The sequence below is a fragment of the Amblyomma maculatum genome, chromosome 8 (assembly GCF_055883805.1).
Source record: "Amblyomma maculatum isolate TAMU_Amacu chromosome 8, ASM5588380v1, whole genome shotgun sequence".
Lineage (NCBI taxonomy): Eukaryota > Metazoa > Arthropoda > Arachnida > Ixodida > Ixodidae > Amblyomma > Amblyomma maculatum.
The window spans coordinates 58,916,141-58,943,963 of record NC_139351.1 but is presented as its reverse complement, the minus strand read 5'-3'; the positions used below and the strand labels follow the sequence as shown (position 1 = coordinate 58,943,963).

The window sequence follows — 27,823 nt, the reverse complement described above, 5'->3', positions numbered from 1 at the left end:
CGCTGACAGGTTCAAGGTTGGCCATGCAGACTGAAAGTAGGGTGAAAAAGTTGCGACCGCATAGGCTGGGATCTGCATTGTTTAAACAATCAAGGGGCAGTCGACAGATGTGCTGTTTATACACTCAGACCGGCAGCATGATAGCTGCATGTCTGTGGACTTCAATAGTTGCCACTGCAGTTGATGCTTCTCAAAAAGATGCCGTGATATGACACACCCTGGGGAGTCTATCATCGCTACCCCAGGTGAAGGTGCACCCGATAGGGGGCTTGGTTGCACAGTGCATGCTGATCTCTGCCCAAACAAAGCATCGTCAAAATCTTCATTACGGGCATTGTTACCGAAAGTGTTGTACCTTGTATGCACTGTGCTACCTTTTGGCTCAGCTTAGGTTGTAGCCAGCGGGCATCAATAAGGAACTTCTTACAAAGATGCCCTTACTTTTACCGCGTCGACAGTATCACAAATTTTGACCAGCTATAAGCTTTGCTGCTATGGTTCTCGCTACTGCACCGGCTGTATTGATGCGGGCTCATTTACGGCTGCGTTGACATTGAGCACAGCTGTCAACTCTAACTTGTATTTGGCAAATCTTTTTCTGCCATTTTCGTTGAGAGTACCATGGCTTCTGCTTCATCCAGCATCATCTTTTTGCACCAACAATGGTTTCTGCGGTGCGCTTGGGCTGGCCCCACAGATGACAGTCGCAAAGTATGCGGTTGGAATTACAGTTGTTGGCAATGAGACATTTCTAAAGTAAATTAATGGACAGGGCAAGCATCATCATTCATATTTTGCATTGGGATTGGCTAGGGATTGTGCCCACTGTCTCTCCAGAACGTGAGCAAGAAACGAGGCAAAAAAATTACTCCTAAAAGGGGGCTTAATCGTAGACTACGTGTGACAATGTGAGAGCATAGTAGCTATCCAGAGATATCTATGGTGTGACCCACTCTCACATATGTCCGTGCACTTGTTGGTTTCAAGTTCGACTCCCAAGCCAATGGCTGGCATAAGCTGCAGACCTCGTGCAGATTCGAATTACAATCAGTTGTGCACTTGTGTGACAATTTAGGGGCCTCCAATGTGACAATTCTGGTGCCATTTAGAGTATTAAAGCGACAAAATGCAGGGCAAATGACTCAGTGAGCTTCTTTTTTGAAATAACAGGGTTTTACTTTACCTGCTTTAGACCGCCATTTGCTGCAACTTTCACTGGAAAGAGAAGGCAGCAGAATAACTTCAATTTGCAAATAAGCGTAAAACTGTTCTTCAGATTTGCAAGAGCACAGTCTTGAGCAAACTTATGCACAACAAGGACTTTATTCAAGCTTTTGTTCACATGGGTTCCTGGTTTCCAGCAAGCGGACCAGAACAAAACCAAAACTGCAGAAAGTTAACATCACAGAGCATCCAAGTGGGTGGAACAGAGTGTACATAAACTGCTTCACCACAAGCTACCAACAAATAAGCATGGACAACACCAAAACTGAACGTTTAGGGTGAAACAAGCTTTGGCACAACAACAAAGTGACTCGCCCTTCAACAAGCTTTGTCCATTACAATCTAAGCTTGCTCCCAACGTATCTTTAAATGCAGTTCATCATCTTTTTTTGCAAGTGTGCAAAGGCTTTGTGCAGTCCAGCTATATAACAAACTCTGTGGAATACACGTACAATGTACAAGTGAAAATACAAAAAGAACATGCTAGGCAGGTGGATGCAACTGCCTGCAATAAGGAATAAAGTGCATGAACGATCAGTTCTTAAACTTCACCAAACTATGCAATTATGCAAACAAATATGATGTGGTGGTTTTGTTCATGGATTAAGATAAATCTACAAAATGTGTTAACATATGGCAGCGATGCTTCTGACTGGGAAGCTTACACATGGATTATGTAACAACACATGATTGGTAGCACTCGCATAGTTGTGTTCTTTAATACTGGTCGCATTTGGTGAAGACATCTCCACAAATGTTTTCAAAGATGTGCTTTTTCTGCTTCACTTTTTACTTTAGCAGAATAGCACATTTTACCTAGTGACAGACTTTAGCAACTACACGACTGGTATTTGTCAGCATATTATTTCACATTGCAGGTGCAACTCTTACTATCCTGAACAAACAGTTATGCCTTCGATGATAACTGGCTATGCCGAACAACTACTGCTGCTAATGATCTGTCTTTCAAAAACTGAATGTTTGTCTCTAATCTGAAAGCTTCTGAAACGCAAATCATGCAGGAGCATCAGATGGTGTAGCTTCAGTTACCGTGGTGATCATTGCGTAGGTGTTTCCTTTAAAGCCCACAAATCCCATGAGTGTTAAAAAAAGAGTGAAGAAAAAAAAATTAATAAAATAGAGTAAGGTGCTGGTAGCGAGTGCTTGAAGTTAACCAAGACTCCATTCTGCTTTGGAGTGCTGGGTATGGCAAACCCAAGGTAATTTTGTCCTTTTGGTACAAAAGAGAATATAAACAGTCGGGTCCAACATGAAAAGAGGCCAAACAGTTTCTTCTTATTAAACCAAATATTCATTTTCCTGTCTCATTAAACTTAGAAAAGTGAAATGAGGGCCCTTATCAACAGCAAAATTGTTTTGAATGCAAGAACGTAACAAAGTGCGTCTTTCATATTTGACTCGACTGCGTATCAGAGGTAGCTTGAAAGGTTATGGACTCTTAAGAAATGCAAAAAAGGTATATGTACACAGTGCCATGCCAAAGTGAATAGCAAAAAGCATCGGCATTCAACCACCCAATAAAACCATTACACTGCATGGGGAAAACATGTTCATGTGGTTTCAATTCTATGTGAGGTAACAGAAAAAAAGCAGCATTTGTGGAAAAAAAAAATGCACCTGAGGTAGGTATAGGGTTTCCCCTTTTTTGAATTAAAAAAAAAAATCAATAATCCTGAGAGAAATTAATCAGTATGAACTGCTTGTACAAATGTTCTGTGCAAGCAAATGAGAAACAAAAATAATACTAGAGGGTAAACACACACTACAGTGTTGACAATGAGTTTGAAAAATATAAATGCAACATTACTGTGAGGTCATGAGTAAAAGGACAGTGGTGTAAAGGTTACACCAAGAGCAAGTGGTTTCAACTGAATTGCACTGTGCAGATCAAGTGAGCCAACTTAAAACCATTAGGAATAGGCAAACTCACTTCCATAGAACACAGACAGCTGTTTACATCATAACCAGTTGCATATTACTGAAACTACAATTAAACCTGGACGTAACGAAACTCCAAGTAGTAAATCCCTCGATATTATGAGGCACATCAATTTCCAAATGACATCTTCACTGAGGCACATGTATTTATGAACTCCATGTGATGGAAAGATGTGAAACCTGTCATGCAGAGTATCCATTAGCTAGTAATGCGTCCCTTGAAATTTAGTCGATGCTTGTGAAAGTTCCACTCCAATAAACAAGAATGCCATGATCCAGCATGGCCAGGGCAAACAATGACTAGCTACAAGACATGAGATAATGCAGGAGGGTGTTTCTGACTCCTCCATCTAAGCCACTTTCCTCATATCAACGTATAGTAGTGTTGCAGCTATAGCAATAGCAGCTCTTTCCGCAACTGTGTTGGCAATATGATCAGGAGGGCGTTTTTCGCTTTTGACGGCTCTGAATGACGGGTGTTCACCGTCAACACTTCCTTTACGATTACACCAACATTTACTTTTTACTTTTGCTTTGGATTGTTGTTTTGGGTCTTCATGCGCAAACTGAGAGTAAAAAAAACCTATAAAGAAAAATTGCGGACTTTTCACAGTTTTGTCACATCCAGGTTTAACGGTACGAAACCCAACAGCAATATATAACAGCCTGATGCCTTCAGAATTGCAATGTTTGGGGACAAAGTTGTGGCCTTAACTGCCGCAAACAGACACAAGCCAATCCGACCTTTGACAGAGAGAAGTTATTAACTGTACAACTCTAAATGCAAAATAAAAACGCAGCAGAAATTGTGCTGATACTCGTAAATGCAAAAAACAAACGAGACTCAATAAACACAATACGGTGCATACTTCAAGCATGGCAACGTCGCTGTGAACACATAAGTTGCATGGTCAACACACAATACCGCAGACTAGGCGGTCTCATACACATTATGCACATAGTGCTATTATGCACGACATCAAAAAGGGCGAGCAGGTTATAGAAAAAGTAATAAAGCCTTCTGTTCGATCATAACATAATGCAAAGAGCTCAAAGTGGCCAAGGTATCTGGCTAGCAACATCAGCTGGCCAAGGAAGAAAGATGATACACTGAGCAAAAATGCTAAATTATGTGTATACATTCATTTTCTGCCACACAATATGCTCAACCTTCTCGGGCATCAAAATCCCAAGAAGGAACACTAAGTGACTTTGGTCCCTTGAATATGTGGCAGGCCTTGGTTGACACTGCAGCTTACAATAGCTGGTGACCTTATTCTCTGCCCACTAATGAGGGCAGAATGTTCAGGGGATGCATTGTACTGATGACAGCACAAGACCTCCAGGAACTTAATCATGCACACACACTTACACACACGCACCAAAACAAAACAAGTCCTCTTTTCTATAATCAGAGCAATTGCATCCTTTATATTAAACTAATATTTGCAACTACAAGTACTGGTAGTAATAGAGTAATTAGAATATCCCCTACAGCCACCTTAACCTTACCCAGTCTCAACCAGATTTTCCAAATAAAAACACTCTGAGCACACTTGTTCTCGACTACAGTCAGAAACCACAGCATACTAGTCAGGACAGCACACTATGAGGATGTCAGCATTGCAAGCAACACAAACACCTCTTGCCTACTGTGGCCGTACAAGAATGAGAAGTTTTAACATCACAGACAAATGTTGTCACAGACATTTGGGACTACGATCCAAGTCAGTTGTGTGACGAAATGTAAAAAAAGGGCAGAGTTGTGACCGAAGGTCCACCCTCAGATGCAAAGCTTGAGCTTTGACTAGGCACGTGTCCCGGTGCTCACTGAAATGGCAGTCCTGGAAGTGGCGTATGAACAACTGGTGGTGGTGACGACTGAATGAATGGGGCTGGTCCTGCAAGATGCATAGCAGCGTTACCCTGCCTGCGACATTGGGCAATGTCACCAAGATCCACAAATGACGAGCGACTCTTTTATGGAGGTTTATGGCGTTTACCATTCCAAAGCGACTCAGGCTATGAGAGACACCATAGTGGGGGCTCCTGAAATTTCGTCCACCTGGGGCTCTTTAACGTGCAGTCACATCGCACAGCACACAGGTGCCTTGGGCACAGTAAATTGAGCACCCTAACCACTGCGCTACCACGGAAGGTCAAGAGAAGTCATTGTGGTATATACTGAACATTACATCAACTACTGGCAAGGAGCATTACAGTTACTCAGGCTACATCACCTCCCACTAAGTCAGGTGAGTTTTTTCATAAATATTCGCACCATACTTGATGGATTCAGTTATACGTCATGGAAATATGATCAGATTAACCGTGTGAAAACGCATTGCCCTCTAAAAGACGTCAGCAGGGAACAGAAAAAAAAAAAAAAATTTACGTCGGAAAACATATTAAGTGGGATCATATCATCGAGATGTTACTGTACATCAACCTCTTAAGCAGCTGCGGCAGTGGTAGCGGTCGTTACCTGAGCTTGGGAAGTGGAGGTCAGACGTAGGGCTGCCAGCCGGGGAAGAGGCGGCTCAGATTGTGCGGGTTCACAGCCTGCTGGATGAGAAGGTTCACCTGGCCTGCCACGCTCAGCGGGACCCCTTCCTCCAGGCCGCGAAGCTTCTGCTCCAACCGCAGGAGCATGCGCCTTGCCAGCCGGTTCCCTGCGTGCAGAAGAAAAGTGAAAGCAGTACTCAGAATTGACAGCTCTGCTGATGGGGGCAATGCCGAGTACACAGACGCCCCCCCCCCCACCCAAGCCAAAGCCTCCTAGAAAATTCGAGGAGGCTTTGCCTCAGAGCAATTGCAAAACTCTTTACTGCTTTTATAAGTTTGAATGATGGGGCTTTACTGTACACACTTATAAGGTGGTTTTCCTTACAATCTGTTCTTAACCTAGTTTTAGTCCTGCGTTTCCTTTCGAGTCTTTTTGCGAAAACTGCATATAACGAAAATCTGGATGTACAGTGGACTCCCTTTAATCAAAACTCAACGGGGACAAGGAAATCTGTTTCATTTATTGGCAGTTTTGTTTAAGAGTTGTGACCCTTAAAAGCTTGCAAAAAAAGCACCATTTCATCCACGTTGAAGATGTCGCTCGGCTCGTAATTTGCAAGGACGTCTTGAAGCTTCTGCTGCTGCCAGTCAGAGCAAACATCATTATCTACCATGGCACTTTCACCTGCTATTGCGTGGAAAACAAAGCCGCGGCGCTTCTTGAAACGGCTTAATCAGCCATTGCTGAATTTAAAGTCTTCAATTTTCATCTGTAGTGCAATTTCTCTCGCCTCCTCCTCCAAAAGAGGCCCGGTCACTGGTAGATTGGAACTTCGAGCACGTTTGAACCACAGGAAAAGTGCCTTCTCGAAGTCCTCATGTTCGGCCAGATGCATCCTTTTTCTATCAGGGGGGGGGGGGGGGGAAGCGCCGATGTTATATGCTTTTTCAATCTTGTCACGATCCTTCAGAATCCTTGAAAGCATGCACTTTGGCATGCCATGCCTTTTCGCGATAGCAGTTTTTGACTCCTTGGCACACTTGACATCATCAAGAATTTTCATCTTGGCTTTTAAAGACAACACATTATGGGGACGCTTTCTAGCAGCTTCTTCCATACTGCACGCCGGAAAGAAGCCACGAAACACAGCCACAGAACAGAGCAAAACGGCGCCCGCACACAAAAAAACAAGGCGTGCAAGGTACTGGATTGGATTCTGGATATTGCCATCAACAAAGACGACTCATGCAGTTTTGGTTTCGTTTATCCGTGTTGCAAGCAAAATGAGGTTTCGATTGTCAGAGCGCAACTCTGCACTGATTGTATATGAAATCAATTACTTTTTTTGAAATCGTTTCATTTAAAAGGAGTTTTCGTTATGCGGGTTTCGTTTTGCGTGCATCCACTGTAACAAAAACTTACAGGCATTTTACAATTTCGTTATAGACAGGTTTAACTGTGTAGTCCAGCAGTTCGCGCAAGGTAATTGTTTACAACCCGAAGAGATAAATATCAAACGCCCTGTACAACATCCACAAACCGGAGGCAAGGCCACATACAAAGTTGAACCTTAGGAAAGCATTGCTTGGGACTAAGCTCAAGCACAGATGATTGCAAGTAGTGGAAATAACCTGTTTCAAGCCAAAACAGTCATTTCAATTCCCAGGTCACAGCGTGTGTACCTACTGGAGGAACAATATGCTCGCACTCACTCTGGTCAGGCTGGTGTGGCTCAGCGGCGGCCGCACCCCCTTCGAGGGAAGGGTGCTGGGCTGCGTCCCTCTGTAGGGTGGCCACCCGCTTGGGGCTCAGCGTCCACGAGGAGAGAGGGTCGTGCAGCAGCACCTCGACCACCGTCACCAGGAGCTCCCGCGAGGCACGCATCACCTCCATGGTGCGCTCACAGCACCTGCAAGGACAGATTTCCCTTCATTTGTTCACTTGCCAAGGTTGCTAGCTTTGGAGTTTGGCTGTTCAGCCCAAAGACACCACAGGTGTAGCAGCTGTTTCTGAACTGGAGTGAAATGCAAAAAAAGGCCCCTGATACCAGCACAAGTTAGAAAGAAGCCCTCAGGTGGTCTAAATCAATCTGGATCCCTTCACTAAGGCACACCTCAAAGCACACATGTAGGTTCGATACATTAACAACCTAACATTTTTTAATCTATTAGTTTATTAATGCAGGTAATTTTTCACTTCAAATCAATACTATATTATTACATATAGGTGGTAACACTCCCCGTGCTCTCCTTAGCTTCAACGAGCATTGGCTTCTTTTGTAAACATATTCAGTAGGCATCTTCGATAAATTTGCACCTGAGTTGCCGTCGAACGAATGCAGTGCGTGGGAACTATGGCGTAGTGGAGCCCCATGCTCACCGATGCAATTACTGAAGAAAAAATAGTGCATCAGTGCACGCTGGACTTGTTCATTAAGAATGCTATAACGCACGCCTTATTTCCCTTTCATTTCCTACAGTGGAATCCTGATTATGTGTCTTTCGTTTATGCGATGACCTGCATTTTGCAACGAATTGAAAGGGGCCTGACAAATTCCTCGTAGGTAGGATACATTGCAAAGCCTTCATACGATAATCCTTGATAACCCCTGATGTAATGCTCCATATCTGGGGCCTTTGAGGTACAATAAATAAATAAAAAATTATGCACACTCTTCTTCATATGACTGCCAGCGTGCTCTTTCCAGAAAGCAAAATGATTGCAGAGAACTTTATCAGGAGCAGTCACGTCAATTAAGTGGTGTTCAAATTGCAATCCAGACCAAGACAAGCGCATGCAGCTCTGCGATTCAGTGTACAACGGTCTGTAATGACAATTCTGGTGATGGCCCTTGGCTCAGCGTGTGTGACTTACGGTAGTCATCGCGTGGCAGCTCCCACCAAGCCCGTTTTCTGCGCACTTCGTCCTTGACAGAGGCGTTACAAAATATCAATTTTATGCTCGTAACAGCATGAAGTTATTGCGAGAGCAATGATAACATTAGGTGTTTCTATGGTTGCAGGCGGTTAATTCAGAAGCGCTTTGCGCTATGGCTTCAGTGGGAGAGCCACGTTAGGTTTAGGGACACCAGGCAAGTGGGTAACTGTACCAACAGTGGGCATTGTGCTGTAGGCAAACAGTAAGATACATTGCCCCACATGACGCGAGTAAACTGCTGCCTGCTGTTTTGTAGAGTGGCAGCAGTTCTAAATATGAAGTCTGAGCTGAAATAGGCGTACGATCACTGCCATGGTTGTACTGCGCGTTGTAAAATGCCTTTAAAAGTCAGGGCAAGCATATTTGTGGCGCATTGTCCAGATCGTCATTTTCAAGGTGCATGAGATGCTTACTTAATGCGCAGTGACAGGAATACATGCAGGCCCCATATATGCAAGATATGCTCGACTCCAAGTGGACCAACCTTCGAAATGTCCCTTCGACGCCGCATATTCCCATGCCGTCCACGATGTCCCTTGTCAGCCGGAAAGGCACAGTCTCGGGTGTGGTGAGTATGCGACCTTGTTCAAAGGCCACACCTGAGGAGATGCAGAAACAGCAAAGAGAATGACCCTCCGTAATTTGCAATATGTGAGCATCTTTTTTTCTTAATTGTCTCGTTTATGATGCATGCATATTGCAATCTGAAAACAACGATGATTTAGGTGGAACTTCGCTTATACTATAGTTGATCCAGCTTGATGTTGTAGCATATGCCAGGTATGCGACACAAACGCCAGGGTGCAATCTATCAGCAAGGCACAAGTGTATTTTATCACAAGATGCGGTGATGTACGTGAAAATAAAAAGCATGGTTCAAAGAAGTGCAGATACTTGGCTCTGAGCACAGGAGATCATGACTTGTGGTTTATAAAATATGCATTCGATGACAATTTTGAAAAGTAACAGAAAGGTGCCAATCATACTGAATAGCACGAATATTTGCAAGCTCTTGTTAGTGTTGATAATTTCACTCCATCAGTACAATAAAATCAGATACTCTGCATGAGATAGCGGTCTAAATAAAAATTATGGGAAACATTTACGCTCTCTACCTTTAAGGGTATTACATGATAAAACAACTACTGTCCAGGGCTCTTCTTGTGGATACTCATTAGTGTATTCACACCATGCTAATTGCTTAACCATTAAAACTTTAACTTGTGCTTCTATTATCCCACACATAATCATTAGCAAACACTCGTAAGCTACCTCACTACGTGAAAGACAGCCCAACATAGGCACGGATCCCAGCTTTATTCAAGTTGTACAAGGTGGCTCAGTGGCTTAGGTAAGTGTGCCCGATTTGGTATTCAAGGGCCTTGCTGGGTAACGCAGAGAAGAGCCAGCACAGAGGTGCTCAACAACCTAGTACAATTCTAAACTGAAAACTCACCAAGATCGATGTGGATCAGCTCAGCGGAATGCTTGTCGACCAGTATGTTGGCGCAGTGGCGATCTCCCAGTCCCAGTATGTAGCCAACTGCAGGTGGGTATCAAATTTTGCAGGCACCACAAGGCATGAAAAAAGGCAGCACAGTGGAAAGGAGTTACCAAGGATCCTGCAACACCTTGCGTGTGTGCTTTCCAGAAAAATTTTGGCCCATCTGTGAATCCTCAGTTTCAAGTAAGAAAAAAAAAAAGGCTTCTCAAAATGGTTTCTGCGCGCTGCTTTCATGAGCTCCTTGCATAAAAAAAAAAAAAAAAAAAAAAAGGAGGGCGACTTATGCGACATTTCTAACGCATAGTCACACATCACAAATAGAACTGGCTTGCGGTCTGGCAACTGTGTACACTGAATTCCCAAGATAATGTAGCGAGGAAACCCTGAGAGAGAGAGAGAGAGAGAGAGAGAGAGAGAGAAGCCGGGAGCGTCACAAAAGGGTGGCTTGTGGAGGCAGAGCGTGTGACGTCACACTCCTAGTTTTACTCCTCTGTAGCTCCGAACGCATCCACACTGGCCATCCTCTTCCAACAACTGCTGTGCCCTTTTGTGCCTTGTCAGCATTGGCAAAACGTGCAGCACGCTTATGAAAGTGCAGAGTTACTTGTGCCCGCTCATTAAAGGAAAACATTGTTAATGATTGGAGGCACTTCTAAAGAAATATCTATAACACTAGGGGTGTTCGAATGTTTGAAATTTCAGATACGAACAGAATCTGTTCATTATTTGGTCTTTATGAAACGAGAGAATGATTCTAAAAACTTTTCAAACAATAAAAAATTTCTTAATATTCAACAGCAATCAAATACTGTCCAGACCATTACAAACCAAATGTTGCAAACTTTAGAACATTCGCACACCCCAAGATGATACATTTGGGCCACCAGAGTAAAGACAACCACAAGTGAAATAGTAAAGACGTGTGCTTACCTATGGATCCTGTTGCCACGCTGTAAATGTAGGCCCGGCGGCGCTCGAACCAGCGACTAGGCTCTGGGAAGTTCTCGAAGAAGAAGTACCGGAACACCGGGTGGAAGTGGCGACATATTTCCTGGTACGCAAGCAGGCGCTCCTCTGGTGAGCTTTTGTGGACAGCCTGCAGCAAGCAAAGTGAAGACTGCCGAGTTGCACCACGATGCGGACAGTCACTCAAGAGAGCAGGAAGATGGAGACGTTTGTTGGCCATCAGTTGGAGCACTGTGCCGTTAAAGGGAGAGGGGAAAGGAGCCAGAGCATGCGCTGTACAAAGCTGCGAACGCCGGTGCCACGACGTACACTTCCCATGCCGAGGCAGACGATTGCAAGGTCGAAGGATGCAGCCTGTGCCGAGGCAGATACAACAAGGACGACGATTTTAGGGTCGATCAAAACATCGACCTTGGCGACTCATTGCCATCAAACACGCAGCTGCAGGACAAAATGCTGTTCTGCTCTGCTGTGCTCATCTGCCCTGCCGGGGTGGTGCAGTGGTAAGACGCCCGACTACAGTGCCGGAGTACCCGAGTTCAATCCCGAACTCGGCGGCTGTGTTTCGATGGATGCGAAACGAAACTGTTAAAGATCCCCAGGTGGTTTAAATTACTCAGCAGCCCTCCACTACGGCTCCTCTTTCTCTCTTTCCACTTTCACTCCCACCTTTATCCCTTCCCATACCGCTCACTCCCACCTTCCTTCCTTTTCAGCGCGGTTCAGGTGTCCACAGAAACAAGTGTGACAGTTACTGCGCCTTTCCCTTCCTGTGAACCAATTATTATTATTATTATTGCTGTGCTCATCATTTGCCAAGTAAGCCAAACACCCACAACTGAGATGAGCGCTTGCAATATATATATACATAAAAAAAAAGACTCCCTCCATGCATATTGCCCACTAAATGACATGCAGTATGCTTGCACTGTTGCATTCTGTTCGTCAACAACACAGTAAGTATGATGGTGGACGTCCCTCATGATTGATTGAAGCGTGGAATTTCCAGCTTCAATGCCGTGAACTTTTTCACGAGAGTTGTGAAAGGAAAAGAATAAGGAAAAGTTCCACCCAGTGTAGTCTGTTGACCGCTGTAATGCCGCTTAAGTCCGACACTAATGTTTTTTTTCATACAAAGGTGTGTGCCATTAATACAACACAGCAGGATATCATGGGTATGATTGATTAAATCTTTACTATAAAATTAGGCTAGCACAAAACCTACCAACTGTGTCTGTATGCTATGGTGTTGCTGTAGGGAGCGAGGACTCAAATGAAAAATGCAACAACGCCGCCTCATGTGTCAGCACCTCACACATGATGGGCCATGCTGGAAAGCTTTTCTCTTTTATGATTGAAATTAGAGGCGCGAGAACATGCATGTGGTACTTTTCAAATATATCTGAGCATCTCTCAAAGCCCTATCCACTGCACAGAAAACATAAAAGACCACATGCACGCATTTCGATACTGGGTACTACTAGTGGAATCTGCGGAAAGGCCTCGACATCATCGTAATATCAACCAGGCCTGTGGAACTTGACAGACGAAATATTTCTCGAACTTGAACCGACTGCAACGTGAAGCGAGCATCTGTACTTGTGAATGACGAGACAATATATGATAAGGACATTTTTTTAACCTACACTGGCTACACCATTGTAACATAACTCCAGCTATACCAGTGTAGAAAAGCTGCAGTATCTCTAGTGGCGCTTTGCTCCACTAGTGTAGGTTAAAAAAATAGCCCCAATGTCACATGCATAAAACAAACGGCAACAGTTGTAAAAGCCGCCACTGTAGACGACACAGACGCTGTGCACCACAGACCAACCGAATGAGTAGCTGCTTTGCCTTCGCGATAGAACAAAACCTTGAGCGGAGCAACGGATCAACTTCCAATTCTTTTAGTCCACATAAAATTGGCACCGTGTACTCTCGTCTTGGCACCGTGTACTCTAGTCTTGCACTTGCATAACACATCTGCGTTGTCAGCTAGCTGCCCCAGTGTACCGACAACTGCCAGCACACAATTGCCCTGGTAAGTCTGCTTGGCCGCGGGCGACCTGGAACGGGCCGGACAGAGAAAAAGACGAATGCGTTATGGCTGAAACGAAAGAAAAAAAAGAACAAAGAACACAGAGAGGAAAAAAAGAAGAAAGAGAACCTGGCCTCCATGCTCTGGCAGTCCGTGGGCAGTCAGGAGTGGAGAATCGAAGAGGCACAATGCTACAGAGTTCTTGTTCACAGTATAAATATATGCACTGATGTTTGTTTAGCAGCAAAAGGTGCATTTATCACTGAGAAAAGTGGATTTAAAAACTGCTATCGTCCAAAGTAAGAAATTAAGAGATGTCTCATGTCTCCACCTTTAAGTCTTCAGCGGATGATGGACCAATTTCACCACACGGCGGTGGATGCACCAACCTGCATGGCGCTGCGGCAAGCAACGGGCGTCCAGTCCTGTGGGTGGTAGCGCTGATGGGCGCCCGTTCGGGACGATAGCAGGAACTCTGAGAAAGGCTGTGTCCCCTCGCACCACTGCACCAGGCCGCTGCGCCGGGACAGTGGGACCACCTGGGAAGCCCGGCAGGGGGACCCACATGGTTTGGGCAGTCTGCTCATCACTGGCAGGACCACTCTTGGTCGCACTCCAATGTCAGGTTGTAGTTAAATTTGGGTTCACAAAGTTTGCGTCATACGCATTGTTTATGTGCATTTACAGGCAATGATCAATTTTTCAGACCAGTCCGATTATTCAGACTCTGCCATGGCAGTGTCGCGCATTCCATAGAGCCAATGTATAACGACAACAAAAATTTTTGATGTTTAAAATTTTTCTCGTTCTTATTTTCCACACTTTTTCTCTCAATTGCAGGTCAAAGTTAAGATAAACTGCCACACTGTTGCCGTTCTGTTTTTCTGCAACCTCAAGCCCGCGTTGCATGCATCCTGCATACCTTCTGTACTCTCGATAGCAGGCACTACTAGCTCTGGGGAGTTAATGGATCTTTTACTCCCCAAAATTGGGCGGTCTACACCGTGTGTTCCCCTGATTCATGGTTCCATGATGGAGCTCTGCGCCAAAGAGAACGAGGCAGTAAGCGTGAGCGTGTGTGCTTCTATCACGTGACCATACATCACGGCATGTAGCTGCAAGCGAGAGAGGCAGCAGCGTGTCGCAACAGCGGCACGAATATGTTTCTAGATGGTGATGCATGAAAAAAAAAAACATAGTGCCCGAAAAGCGTCCACTGCCAACTAACAGCAGACGCTGCTTTTACTTCATTCTGCAATACACACCGGGTGTCCCAAGTAAACACGAGCTTCGAGACAGCTTTGTGTTCCAACTCAAGACGGTCCCTGGAGCTCGCGACACTGTGTTGCTTTCCTTTTTTCTGACAACAATGGGGGCAGCAGATGACTTCTATTGCTTCAGAAGAAACGCCACCACCACCACTTTCTTTCCTATTGTTTTTCCTTCATGTGGGACCAAAAAAAAAAAAAGCGCTGATGTAGACTCGTGGGCAAGTAGTGAGGCTCCTCCCAAACAGGTTTGCCGGCATCCAGCGCCTCTTTCTGTTTGAACATCATGCTGCTTTGACTGTTGTGCTGTTTTCCCACAGAAACAGAGTGACCAGTTTTTCAAGCTGCTCGGTACATAAAGCGATATTTTTAGTGTAAATTAATTTTTTTCGACTGCTAGATTTTCCGTATGCTTTTTAGGGTCTGAAAAATCAGTCGGCGACTGTATATGCTTTTATAGCAGATAACTATCACAATAACTTCGGGTGGAGGAAATGCGACTGTGCAAATTATTCTACTTATGGAAGAAACTGATTATAAAGGCACAGTAACTGTCCAAGTCCATGTGAACATTCCAAATGAGCGTTTCAAAATGCAGCATCCCCGGCTGCAAATCCTTCACAGACATGTTTGACACTCCCGTGCGACATCATGCAAAGTGGCTATAGCATTGGGGAAGGCAAAGCCAGTGGCAAAGAGCTTCACTGTAAGATGGACCACCAAGTTACATTGATAGAGATGCCCAGACATGATCTGTGAACAGTAAAAAGCTGGCAGAGCTCCAATTTTGACCACTGCCAGTAGCGGGAACAGTTTTGCTCTCCATTCGAGCTCGTCATAGGAAGCGGTACGCGAATGCTGACCCTGGCTCTTTTCACCACGACAGAGGCAAACCTAATTCACTGTTTTCCAGGTCTGCAGTCGCCTGCATATATTCAAGAAATTAAATAAATAAAGTGCTGTACGCTGCGAGAGATTTCATAGGCTGAAATCTATGGTTTGACGAGCTGTCGTCAGGTCGGGCAGTAAGTTAATTTCAACAACAAAATGATCCCACATCAAAGGTTTGGCTCAAGAAAGCAGGACATTTTGGCTTGCCTACGGAAGCCTTGTTCATGTAGGCAAGCCGAAACGTCTTGTTTTCTTGACCCATAAGATTTTATAACATGTTGAATTGGAATATTTTTAGATGGCTACCTCAACGAATCTAGAGTTAACCAAACTCTACTGGACTCTAAAGCATATAAACTGTAGGTCACCTCTAATAAACAACAGATACATAGGACAATGGCAGCCCCTCTTTACCTTGTAGGTGCGCATGGCCAGCTTTCCAGTGCCCTGGTGGCCATCCTCCTGGGCGAGTAGCCGGTTGACCAGACTAAACACCTGCTGCATCACCGCATCCTGCCGCAGGTCGTCACGGCCCTACAAGTGGGGGTGCACATCACAGTGAATCATCTGGGGACACTGAGTGGACAAGAAACGCCTAGGGACACTCCATGTCAAGTGCCCAGGAAACGGAAGGCACTGTTAGTGGACAAGTTCATGGGAGAAAGTTCAGCCTCAAACACCACCATCTCGCCTCAAAACATTGCCGTCTCATAAACATGTGCCTCCGTTAATCCCTAGTGGCATCTCACTTCGTCAAGTTTCGGTGATGGCCACAGTTACAAACCGACAGCTCGTGCACAAGGAGGCAGATAAGCATAATCCCTCTGTGATGTTCCCAGCTGCTACATTGTTGTGAGTCGGTCCTGCTGCAACTCTCACGATATCCACACGTGCAATACACTGTATTGCAACGGAATACATGGAACTGTAGCAGTCTCCCTGCATAGTACATATAGCAAATGTGACCGTGCACTAGTGTTTTAACACCCCCCATTCAGCTTATGTGGCATGACAAAAACGGAACCCTGGCCAAAGTGAGATTCTATGCTTACATCTGTACTTGACAGTGAGCTTCTAACACACCGCACCGTGCCTACGGCTCACAAGTGGCACGAATTTTCTTCCTTCCACTGGTGCCGTTATGACAAAAGTGCAAAGCGCGACACTATTTGCGGTGCCGTTGCACAGCTGGCCCCATGCTAGTTTCTCCTGTACTCTACTTATAATTCGGCTCAAAACACGTAAATTGTAGGTTGGAATAAATGTGGACTGTGCAGGACTAGATTCCTGCCATAAGAACCGTGCAGAGGTCCATGTGTGCTGCAACCTTGCCAATTGAGCAAGTATTGCCCTGTCCTCTCATGCAAACGGTGTTCGGGGCATATGACAAATACAGAACAACCTTGAGGGCATCTTACAAGTTCCCGAGACGCATGTTGCACTAGCAGGAAAGACAAAAGTGGTGGACAATGGTGTATTCAGCTACGATGTTCACCACTTATACAATTTTTTTCACAATTCTGTACGGAATTAGCAAAAGACATGTACTACGGGGCACAGATGAAAAAGTTGCGAGCACAAAAAGCTGCCCCGGATGCAGTAAAGAATGACCTTTTCACATTACTTTAATTTGAAACAAGCCATGTCTTAGTTTAGCGTGCTCAGAACTTCACTGCCATCTCTTGACTCACTCTGGGCTGAACCCGTGACATGCGGGTGAAGCACCACTCAACACCCTCTTTGCCACCTTGCAAAAGTCAATCTCGAAAGTTAATGAAACACAAGTTTGGCACACATAATTTGAACCCAGGGTGCAAAGCCTTGGATTCAATGGTGCACTGTATTATAAGCCCCCCGAAAGGCTTCACTGAACCTAGCATTACAGGCACCGCAAAAACAGTAACAACAACACTAAGTTCTTTCGCAGATGTACTGCATGCATGCACATTACCGTAAAAACCCGCGTATAATACGAACCCGAATATAATACGAGGTGAAATTCTGGAGACGCGAAATGGAAAAAAAAAGTTTTTACCGCATATAATACGAGAGAGAAAAAACAAGACATTTATTGAAATCGGACCTCACACTTCAATCACTTTCATCTTCAGCAGCGCTTTCCTCGGAAATTTCTTTGTCGGACAAATCATCCCACAGGTACTCATCTTCTGTGCCATCGAGGGCGTTTGAGATGCCGCACTTCTTAAACGAACGGCGCACAAGCTCCTCTGGGATGCTTGCCCACGCGTCCACAATCCATTTGCACAGCGTGGCTGGCGATGCTCGCTTCAGCCGCCCGGCCGGCGTCACTGCAGGCTCACCTGACCGCATCCATTCCGCGTAGCATCGCTTGACTGCGTCCTTGAAGGGTTTGTTGACACAAACGTCGAGAGGCTGAAGTTGTGAGGTCATCCCACCCGGAATCACAACAAGTTCTGTGCGGCAGTCGCTTAGCAGCCTTTTCACCGAGTCGGCCAAATGGCAACGAAACGCGTCCAGCACGAGGATGGATGGAAAGGACAACAGTGCACCGGGCCGTTTGCACCACACTGACTTCACCCAGTCGAGGACAAGATCCTCGTTCATCCAACCTTTTTCGTGGCATCTCACGATGACATTCTTCGGCAGCTCCTCACCTTTCGGCATTGTCTTGCGCTTGAAGATGACATAGGGCGGGAGCTTGCGGCCGTCTGCCGTGCAAGATAGCATGACTGTAACCCGCGTCTTCTCGTTTCCAGTAGACCGGATACAAACTTGTTTAGAGCCTTTCTCATGGACGGTGAGGGGCGATGGCATGTCCAGGTAAACCGGCGTCTGGTCAGCATTGCCTATTTGCCCCAGCTGAAAGTTTTTGGTCTTTCGCAAAGAAATCACGTGGCGCTGAAAAGCCACCAGCAGCTCTTCGAAGGATTCGGGCAGCTTTTGTGAAATCGAGGTTCGCCGGCGTAGCGAGAATCCAGCACGGCACATATAGCGATGTATCCAGTGCTTGCTTGCTTTGAAGGCGGAGCTCGGAATTCCCTTTTCCCTTGCAAGCTCCCTAGCTTTTGCTTGCATAAGCTCTACGCTCACAGCTAGATGCGATGCTCGCTGTTCTCGTACGAACTCCGTCAGAGCGAGTTCAATTTCCGGGAATGCGCCATTCTTTGGCCCGCGAAAGCTTCTTCGCATTCCCTTGCACGCGAAAAGGGCTTCTTTCTGTCGTCGCCATCCGCGAATGCTTCCCTCGGTGACGCCAAACTGCCTCCCGGCCGCACTGTTGCCGATGTTTTCAGCAACTAAAATCACCTTTCTCTTAAAAGCAGCCGAGTACTGTTTCCGAGACCCTGGCATCCTGCTCGTTCACTTAAAGAAAAAAGCGTGCACTTTTTCGCGAACCGTGGTTTGCACGAGAGCACATGCGCTGATGCTGTGCGCACTCGACGACTCAACAACAAAGAGACGACACCTCGACGTCGTGGCCACTGCGGGGTGCGGCCACGTTAGGGCAACGAAGCCAAGCCGTAGCCGCACATCGATAACAAAGCCAAGCCGTAGCCACGCGGCAACAACGAAACCAAAACTTCTCGCAAAACTTTGACATTTTGGTTGGGATCCGCAAATAATACGAGGCGGAAATTTGGAACGCTGAAAGTTGGAAAAAAAACTCGTATTATACGCGGGTTTTTACGGTATATCGGTGTATGCCCTAGTTTGCGGTGCCTTCAGCATAAATAAAAAAAGACGGTGAGAAACAAACTGGGCATGTCATGGATATATCACATTCAGCGCCATGTAGCTTTGCACTTCAGCTTCGAGCCCATCTTCAGAGTCGGAGACGTCTCATCTTGCCACCTACCTTGACCAGCTGCTTGTACTTGCGGCCATCTTGACCCAAGCAGGCAATCACTTTTGGCTGGTTGATGCCGCCGCAGAGGTGGTACTCGTCCGAAAACCTGAGAATCCCTGGCAGGTTGAGATATGAAGCATTCTGGTCCACCTGGGAATCAGAGGATGCGTGGCTGCAAACACTGCGCCAACACTCTACCCACAGTGCGAAAGCATGCAAAACGAGCGACTCGGACATGGTAACAAAAAGCATGGGACAAGTGCTGTCTTTTTGGTGCTCTGATGCTATTTGCGGAGAAATTTTTGTTATACAGTGAAAGCTCATTAATTCGAACCTTGATAATTCGAATTTTCGGATAATTCTAACCACACTAACTTGGTCCAGCCAAGCGCCATAGAGTTCTGTGTACAAAAAAAGCCCATTAATTCGAACGTGAGTCGGTTCCGCAACAAATAATTCGAACTACACGCCGCCGGGTCTGGTCGGCTACACCCTCAGCGAAAGAGCAGTGTATTTAGAGGCTGCGCACATTCTAAACGGGAACCCACATATAACAAGAATATGAAACCAGGTAAAACCATGGAAGAGTGGGTAAAGCCTAAATGGCGTCATAACCGGCGCGGCGGCGCCGAAGGGTAAGGGTTAGCGGCCGCGGCTGCTTGCTCTCTCTTCCGCCCAACCCCCGAAACTTGGAACTAAATCCTCGTTAATTCGAGCCCTGTTAATCCGGAAATGCGGATAAGCACTGTCGGTGCGGTGCGGTTCCAGCCAACGGCCATGAAATGCTATGACTTTGGACGAGCGGTGCGGTTTTCGCGGAAATTAAAAATTTTTTTTTTTAGAGTCGTACAACCTTTTACCCATCGGTCGTCAACAAAAGCATGCGATCAGCTGCGATCATTACGCCGGCTTTTAGCATCCGCTTCAAAAGGCAATAGACAGCGCCCGTCCCAACCACCCATGGCATGATAAAGCGAACATACTGAAGATGAGGCTTGCACAACCGGACAAGCGCTGGCACTCTGCCAAGTTTGCTTCCCTCCCTTGATAGAGCCAATGTCAAAAGAAAAACACATCACAATGTTATTGCTGCACAGCATCTTGGCGCACTGCCAAGAAATGCACCGTGGACTCAAAAAACGGAGGGACGTGCTAACGGCTGACGCCCTTTTTTTTTTCAAATTCTTAGGCAAAAATCGGGAGTGGGTGGGTACACTATGCGAGTGAGTTAGTTACGCAAGTAACTACGATGAATTTACCGTAGTGAAAAAATGGTTTATGTCAGCTCTTTCTAGGCCATTCAATAATTCGAATTTTTTTCCCGGTCCCGTGAAGTTCGAATTAACGAGCTTTTACTGTACTTGCTACGCTGGTGTTTCTCTGGCGTCTTCCCATGAATGTTTTTCCCCTGTACTCGGCACAATATAGCACCACTTAACACCCTTATGTTTAATCCTTTCAGTGTCAGTAACACAACCTTACACTCTCCATCTTGCATTCAATATTGCGTGGTGGAATCGTGGCCCCACCCAAGGCAGTTTCATAACATAAGTCTAATACACACATTAATAACAAATGCCGCTGATAAATGTTGAAATAAATAAAGCGAAGTATTTCAGAAAAGATAAATAGGAAGGTGTTTTTGTCCTTATTTTTCAAGAATTGCGCATGGGTCTCACAAGTGAAATGAACAAATTAGACTTACTCAGACTATAGGCAAAATAAACATGATGCGCATAGATACGTACGCTGTCTGATTAGACACTGAGTATAACAGTATGAGAATTGTGTAATGCTGTCACACACATGAGGACCCTCCCACATGTACTGTTAATGCACGTCTGAGGCGCTCATGTTGCATGACATAGTGCACGGGATTCTTAAATGGTTGCTTTCCCTGCTGGGGACACCTCAACTTGGCCCAGACGCAAAATTCTGCGCAAGTGCACCTTCCTGCCCGTCACAGCTGACAAACATGAGCGAGCTGCGAAGCTGACTGGACACTAGTGTTTAGAGAAAATAGACAAGAAGAGATAAGTGCCCACCGCGGAAATGTTAGCCCTTACAAAGTGAACAAGAAAGTCGATTTTCTTTTTTTCCATTTCGCCCGTAAGCTGGTTGTGGGGAATGCTGCCTAGAAAGTTAGAATGCTTGTCCAGACTAATGCTCACCTCCACACTTTGAGTCAACACAGGAATCTTGTCCAGCCGGGTCAACTTGAGGAGAGTGGCATCACGAGGGAGTTTGACCGTGGCTATGTGAAAGAAGGGGGAAAAAAAAGTAAAGGACAACAGGAAGGTAAAACAGCAGGGCAGAGATTGGAAGAAAGCCAACGGTGACTGAAACAAGACTTAAATTCGTTATCCTCGTCTCCTAACAGTACAGAGATGAGTTGGGTAAGCTTTCCCACCTAATTATTTTTTCCTGGAATTTCAAAAGGCAAAATGCCATGCAGAAAGATGGAGGACGCTGCTCCTTATGTTCTGCTGCAATGTGAAGTGTCAACATTTCGATTCTGCAAGTGAAAGTGATACACAAGGCCGTGCTTTACCTGATAAAAGGGCATGGCAATAGTAGCTACCAGCAAGATAAAGTAATAGTTTCTAGCTAATAGTAATAGCAATAGTAATAGTAGTTGCAACCAGAGCTGCCTCTGTCCCATGATCATGCTAATTGTGCTGCCCGTCCCATGGCCCTACTGCTCCTGACTCGCTCTCAAGCTGCATTACTTGAACAATATTTAAAATTTTAAATATCTGCACCTTATCTATTTCGAAATAACTCCGCTCAAAGCACACACACAAAACTCAAATCAAAATAGCAAAGCAGACACTCGTCACATTTCCTGCACCAACATACCATGTTACCTTATGCCTTAAAAAATGACAGAACAGCAATCTGCTTACAAATGAATCTTTATTGGCGCCAACACATTACCCCTTTAAGGGGGGACATATGGCTCTTAAAGCTATTTTTCTTCATTTTGACCAAATTTGATAAAACTTGGTATTCTGATTCAGTTTCTTGAATTGATTTCAAATATGTAACTAGTTTTCCAACTGGCCATTTTAGTTCAAAACATCAAAGAAATTAATTGTTCATAATTTGCGGGAAAATAACCACAATACTAAAATTCACATGGACACTTTGCTGGGTACTATAAAGCATAGCAAATACAATGTTAGGAGCACTTTTTTGATACCTATAACAAATATTAGCGATGCTATAGCTGTTCAAGATTCACTGTTCCAAATGTCGGATTTAGAGCAAAATTGAAAAACTTTGAACTGCTATTAACATTGCTAATGCTTGTTATATTAAAAAAGTGCTCCTAACACTGCATTTGTAATGCTAGATTTCTAGTACCTAGCAAGTGTCCATGTGAATTTTTTATATTGCGGTTTTTTCATTGTTCCCGCAAACTATGAATAATTAATTTCATTTATCTTTTGAACCAATTGGCCAATTAGGGAAATGCTATACATTTGAAATCATTGCAAGAAACAATCAGGGTGCAAGGTTTTATCAAATTTGGTCAAAAATTGAAAAAGAAATGGATTCAAGAGTCGTGTCCCCCCTTAACCAAACTAAAAAGGTGCCTGCATGACCTAGAAGCAGCACATTTAACTCAGGGGTTTAGAGGGTCACAATGGGTTTGATGTCCTTCTCAAAATGTGCCGCCCAAAAAGCACCTCCTGCCAATTTGGCTACGAGAATATTTCGTAGCGTCACGCTCTCCACCGACAAATCAATGTTTGGCCATGCCACCTGAAAACTGCCACCTCCCAGCCATGCCAGCCATGCCAGCTGTCACCTGCCAGCACCATTACTGCGATTATTCGGTCACAACGTTAATACCGTATTTTCTGAGTAATCGATACCATCGATAAAGAGAGAGAGAGAATGATAGCAGCCCACCTGAGGCTTGGCCTCGTGGGACATTGGGTGGATCTATGTAGGCCAGCTGTATGTATGCATCCATGAGGCGCTCCAGTTGTGGAAGGATGGCTGCGCAGAGGTCGTTGCCCTTGTGCAGCGCAGAGACCAGGTAGCGTGCCGCTTCCACTCGGTCCTGCAGGGAGAGTGGCGAACATGACGTGCACTGATTTGTTAAGTTACTCTAGGAGTTTGAAACAGCCAGTATGTTACTATATTCTGTGCTAGACATAATGAGATTTGTGCCAGTCAGGTAATTTTCGTGGTTTTGCTTTTCCCCCATTCTATTCCTTACACAAATTAGGGGGGATGAACAAAACCTGTTGCGCTACTGGACACTCATCTTACAAAGCACTGATGATGGCAGGATGCACTAGTACTATAAAAATGTGAATTTCCATTCCAGACAAAAAAAGAAAGAAAAAAAAAAACCTGTAGGGGACTGCAGGTCTGTCAAATGGCAGTGTAGAGAGAGGCTGCACTTGGACACTGAGCACACACACAGTCTCATCATTTATGAAAAAAGAAATTGGGACAGTGCTAATTAGCAGTGCTGGTTCTCATCAAATGTCTATTGCAGTAGAATTTTGACGATACAAAGATGACACAAATTTTGGGATATGAATTAATAAAATTTACCTTCCGAATTCGAATATTCAAAGAGTATCCAACGCCTCAATACAGGTAATGAAAAAGCCTTTAATTTAGTGAAGTTGTTAATGCCAACAAGAAACTATGACTATGGCTTTCAAGTGGGCACTGTACAACCAAGGCACAGATGTAGTGTAACTATGAAGCAAATCTGCTCACGATGAATGTATGGCGCACACTGTACATATGTAACAACGCTCGGAAATGCTCGAAAGTTGTCCACCAAGAAATGGTTACAGCCCATTCCCAGGGGAATTGGTAGAAAGTAAGGACTGGCAACTTGGCCATGGTCCCACACCAGCCGAAACATTGCTCGAATACAGTTTACAAGATTCTACGAGGCCATGTAGTGGATTCAGCACTATGTTGTGGAAGCAGCCTTCTTTGTACATGCGGTTCCCACATGGTACCCCAATGGTTCCCACATGGTGCCACCCACCTCTGCAGGCAGGCTGGTTCTGGCCTTCTTTGCCCGGGAGGCGGTAGTCGCCGGCATGTCTGTCGGGTCTTTCTCAGCGTTGCACAGCGCCAACACCACAGGCAATGTCTGGTAAGGGTGGTCCCGCACCACGCGCTCGATCAACTGTGCGTGGACCAGTCACAGGTTTTACACATTGCTGCCGGTTGAGACTCTGGTGATGCACTGTTTGCAGGTACGATGTTCCCAGGCAGCACAATCAATTGGACCAATATTGACACAGAGTTGGTAGTGCACGGCCAAACATAGGGCCGACACGCTGCCTGCATAATACCAATATTGGGTCGATGGTTTGTGCTGCTTGGGTTAATGCAGTAGCATTTCGAGGGCTAAGTGGCACAAATTCAGAAGGCACCGTGTATGCAAAAAATTGCGCGCGTAAATTGCAATATCGAAAAAGTGAAAAAGAAGAAAAAGACTCCTGAGACCTGTAAGAGCAGCATCGCAAAAGTGGAGCCACTTCCGCTGGGTCGGCTCATGCGGGCAGCCAGCTGGTAAATGAGCGGCACAAACTTGTAGCTGGCCAGTTTACCCAGGCCCTCCTGCAAAGAGAGGAAAAGATGGTCCCGGATAGCATACACTTTCATGGCTAACTGACGAGGCAGACTGATTGCATTAACCCTTTCACTGTTGAGCATTTCTGGCCGTGACGCACCCCCAGTGTTGGCTTAGCTTCAGGGAACGAGCATATCAGGGAGCGAGCATAGCGATTTATTTTTGATTATGATTGATATACAAATAACATAGTCAACGGAATATGCACATTTCAGTGTTCTGCAGGTGTTGTTAACATCATCATCATTATCAGCCCAATCATAAATTAGATAAATAAGGATAATCTAAAAAAAAACTGAGACTGAATCTAAGGTCGACTCGTATTTATAATCAAAACAACCATCGCTCCAGTCCACAGTCGAAGGTCCCACGCGGTCAGCAATCCGAAAGTAACCGCGCGCAAAGAGGGTGCACTTTCAGTGGCTTGCACAACGGAGATAAATGGCACATTGTGAAATCAAGATGACAGATGGAAAGAGGCTAAAACAACCTCCTTTGCTGCTGCTAGGGCGCAGCAAGAGAGAGCGAAAGCAGCGATCGAGTCATGTGTCGACCTATTGGAGTGGCAACAACGCGAGGCCCTGAACATGATGCGTCGTAGCAGACATGCCAACAGAATAAAAATTAAAACCTACAAACCTGCAACAGATGGCATGACAACCCGTAACCACATGCACGCGTCGCGAAATGCGTGCTTCGCATGATCACTTAGCGCAATAGGGTAGTGTGCGCGGAGCAACCGTGCTCCCCAGCAAGGAAGGCGGCGTGGGGGGGAACGGTCGCTCCATACTCTTCAGTATATACGTACCAACACAACGCGGGGTGAAAATACGAACTTGTAAAAATATTTGACAGATGGCGCAGCCCGTCTAAGCGGGCCAACTTTGCACTCAAGTGCGAAGTTTTGTATGCACGATAGAGAACGTACTGGTACGTCGGTGACACTGTGGGGGGGGGGCAAAGCGTTTAGGAAAGCATCTCAGGTGGCACCCTAACCAGTAAAGCTTCTGGCACTATCGCACATAGTGTTCCTCTAGTAGAAGAGAGAGATGGCCAAGCTGCCAAATGCAGTGATGCTGCTCACCTCGAGGAGGTCATTGACCTCAGGCATGGTGGCGTTTCCGACCCACAGGGAGGCCAGTCGGAAGAGTCGCAGGTCGTGCTCGGGTCCCCCCCGCAGGCACTGAAGGTAGTGGGCCACAGCCTGGCGCAGGTAGCGGCCGCGGGCAGCCTCCAAGCTGGCCACCTCGCCCCGGTCCAGGTCCATCTGGCGTTCAAGCACCTTCAGGGTCCGGGCATCCTCCCTGTGCCAACCCCGTGCAAGAACATGCGAATCAATTCAGATGCAAGCACCGAGGACTGGCTCAAAACTTTCTTTCTGCGCGAAATTAGTGCTGCAGACAGCTGATGTTTTCCTAGCTTTGAAAAAGGTTGTTTCGAACACTGCTTGACTCGTCCCTCTCTGGACCCACAAATGTGCCCACGAACTAGATCTCTTCAACGGTGCCGCCCTTCACATTTTCATTCGGCCCTCTCCTTATACTACAACAACACGAACTGGTGATGACATTGGCCGGTGTATGTAGCACCCTCCTGGTGAGCAGCTGAGAATTGGGCGGAAAGCTGCCCCTAGCAACAATAACAGCAAAAGCTGCCTCTAACGGCAAAAAAAAAAGAGACAACTGTAGATCATTCATGCATTAAGGAAGTACAGATGCTAAATTTTAATTGTGTTCTGTCTGCAGAATCATGGGCACCACATCCCTTAATGTGATTAACAACGTGAATTGCGCAAAAGAAAGCTAATAACTTGTGACTGAATTTTTCCGTTACACAGTTTCCGTGTCAAATGGCGAACAATGGTTCTAACACTGAGTTGAGGCCACGTGAAGCATACGAAAACTACAGTACGGTCGCTGCTTTATTCACTTTAACTCGTATGAACACTTGCGCAAAACTACCCGAAAGTTAAAATCACACATACAAAAAAATAAGCAACTTTATATCTGTTTTTTGTTTTTTTCACCACGCACGCGACCAAAACACGCCTGCGACATCATAGTGGTCTTTTGGCGGCTGTAACAGAAAACAAAGCTGCTCCAGAAAAACTAATCACAAATGATTAAGCCGGTGTAAGTGAATTCTGCATAGTGACTCATGTAAATTATTGTCTTGAGCACTACAGTGCAGTCCACTTATAACAATACTGTTGAGAAAACCTGTAAATCCGATCGTTATAACCAATTATCGTTATATCTGAACAAGCAAAAAATAAAAAAAAAATAAAAAACCACACCCACATATTTTCTCATGCATGTAGGCTTGCCTGCTACTAGCGATGAGTAAATCAGGTTGAACAACGCTAATCATCGTAAAGAGCATTAAACACTTTATTACAGTATACATCAATAGCCATAAAATAACTTAAGCATACTTAAAGAAGTTGGAAATTCGCGCTCGCTTGAGCAGCAGCTGAAGCTTGACAATTTCTGTGAGCATTATTTCCAATAACGTGTACGCTGGTGGCAGTCATTTTGCGTGCACGAAATAGATTACTGGCTGGATGAATTGAAGGACATCTTCCGCCATGATGATAGTTAAAATCGTGAAGTGCGAGTGTCCGTATTTTTTCACTAGGCTTCCAACCTTGAAACCCTGCCAAAAATCCCGACGAATTTGCCGTTTCATCTAGTCGCCGCCATCTTCCACGGACGCAGAATCGGTGATGGCGATGATGATACAGCCGCAGCAGCACCCTTTGCACGGTTGTGATGATGATAGTGCTCATTTCCTTCCGTTTTCGCCGCATATGTTGAGCTTTTGCGTCATTGTCTTCTTAATATTTTATATTTTATTGATTATTCAGTCAAATTTTCGTGGTAAACACCTATCGGGCGGCGATAAAGCTATTGCTGTAGCCGATGTACCACCGATAATCGATCGTTATATCTGGTTTATGGTTACAAGGGGCAATGAAAAAAATAATAAATATCAAAAATTTGATCGTTATAAGCGATACATCGATATATCTAGTATCGTTATAAGTGGACTGCACTGTATTCTAAAGAACACTCATCAGTT

The 27,823-nt window shown here is 45.3% G+C and overlaps 1 protein-coding gene across 1 annotated transcript in view; it reads right to left on the bottom strand.

Annotated features, from left to right (window-relative positions):
• Positions 1 to 1,304: 1,304 nt before the first annotated feature.
• tefu (Serine/threonine-protein kinase tefu) overlaps positions 1,305 to 27,823 on the bottom strand; it is a 148,935-nt gene continuing 122,416 nt past the window's right edge. The window contains exons 48-61 of the mRNA XM_084576302.1: positions 25,827 to 26,046; positions 24,616 to 24,729; positions 24,149 to 24,292; positions 23,041 to 23,194; positions 21,294 to 21,376; positions 19,132 to 19,272; positions 15,708 to 15,827; positions 13,524 to 13,673; positions 11,061 to 11,226; positions 10,083 to 10,169; positions 9,111 to 9,225; positions 7,402 to 7,598; positions 5,669 to 5,855; positions 1,305 to 5,084 (exon numbers count right to left, since the gene is read on the bottom strand). Of these exons, the coding sequence (XP_084432428.1) occupies positions 5,689 to 5,855; positions 7,402 to 7,598; positions 9,111 to 9,225; positions 10,083 to 10,169; positions 11,061 to 11,226; positions 13,524 to 13,673; positions 15,708 to 15,827; positions 19,132 to 19,272; positions 21,294 to 21,376; positions 23,041 to 23,194; positions 24,149 to 24,292; positions 24,616 to 24,729; positions 25,827 to 26,046 (1,858 nt within the window). The 3' untranslated portion in view covers positions 1,305 to 5,084; positions 5,669 to 5,688. The remainder of the gene's footprint in view (positions 5,085 to 5,668; positions 5,856 to 7,401; positions 7,599 to 9,110; positions 9,226 to 10,082; positions 10,170 to 11,060; positions 11,227 to 13,523; positions 13,674 to 15,707; positions 15,828 to 19,131; positions 19,273 to 21,293; positions 21,377 to 23,040; positions 23,195 to 24,148; positions 24,293 to 24,615; positions 24,730 to 25,826; positions 26,047 to 27,823) is intronic.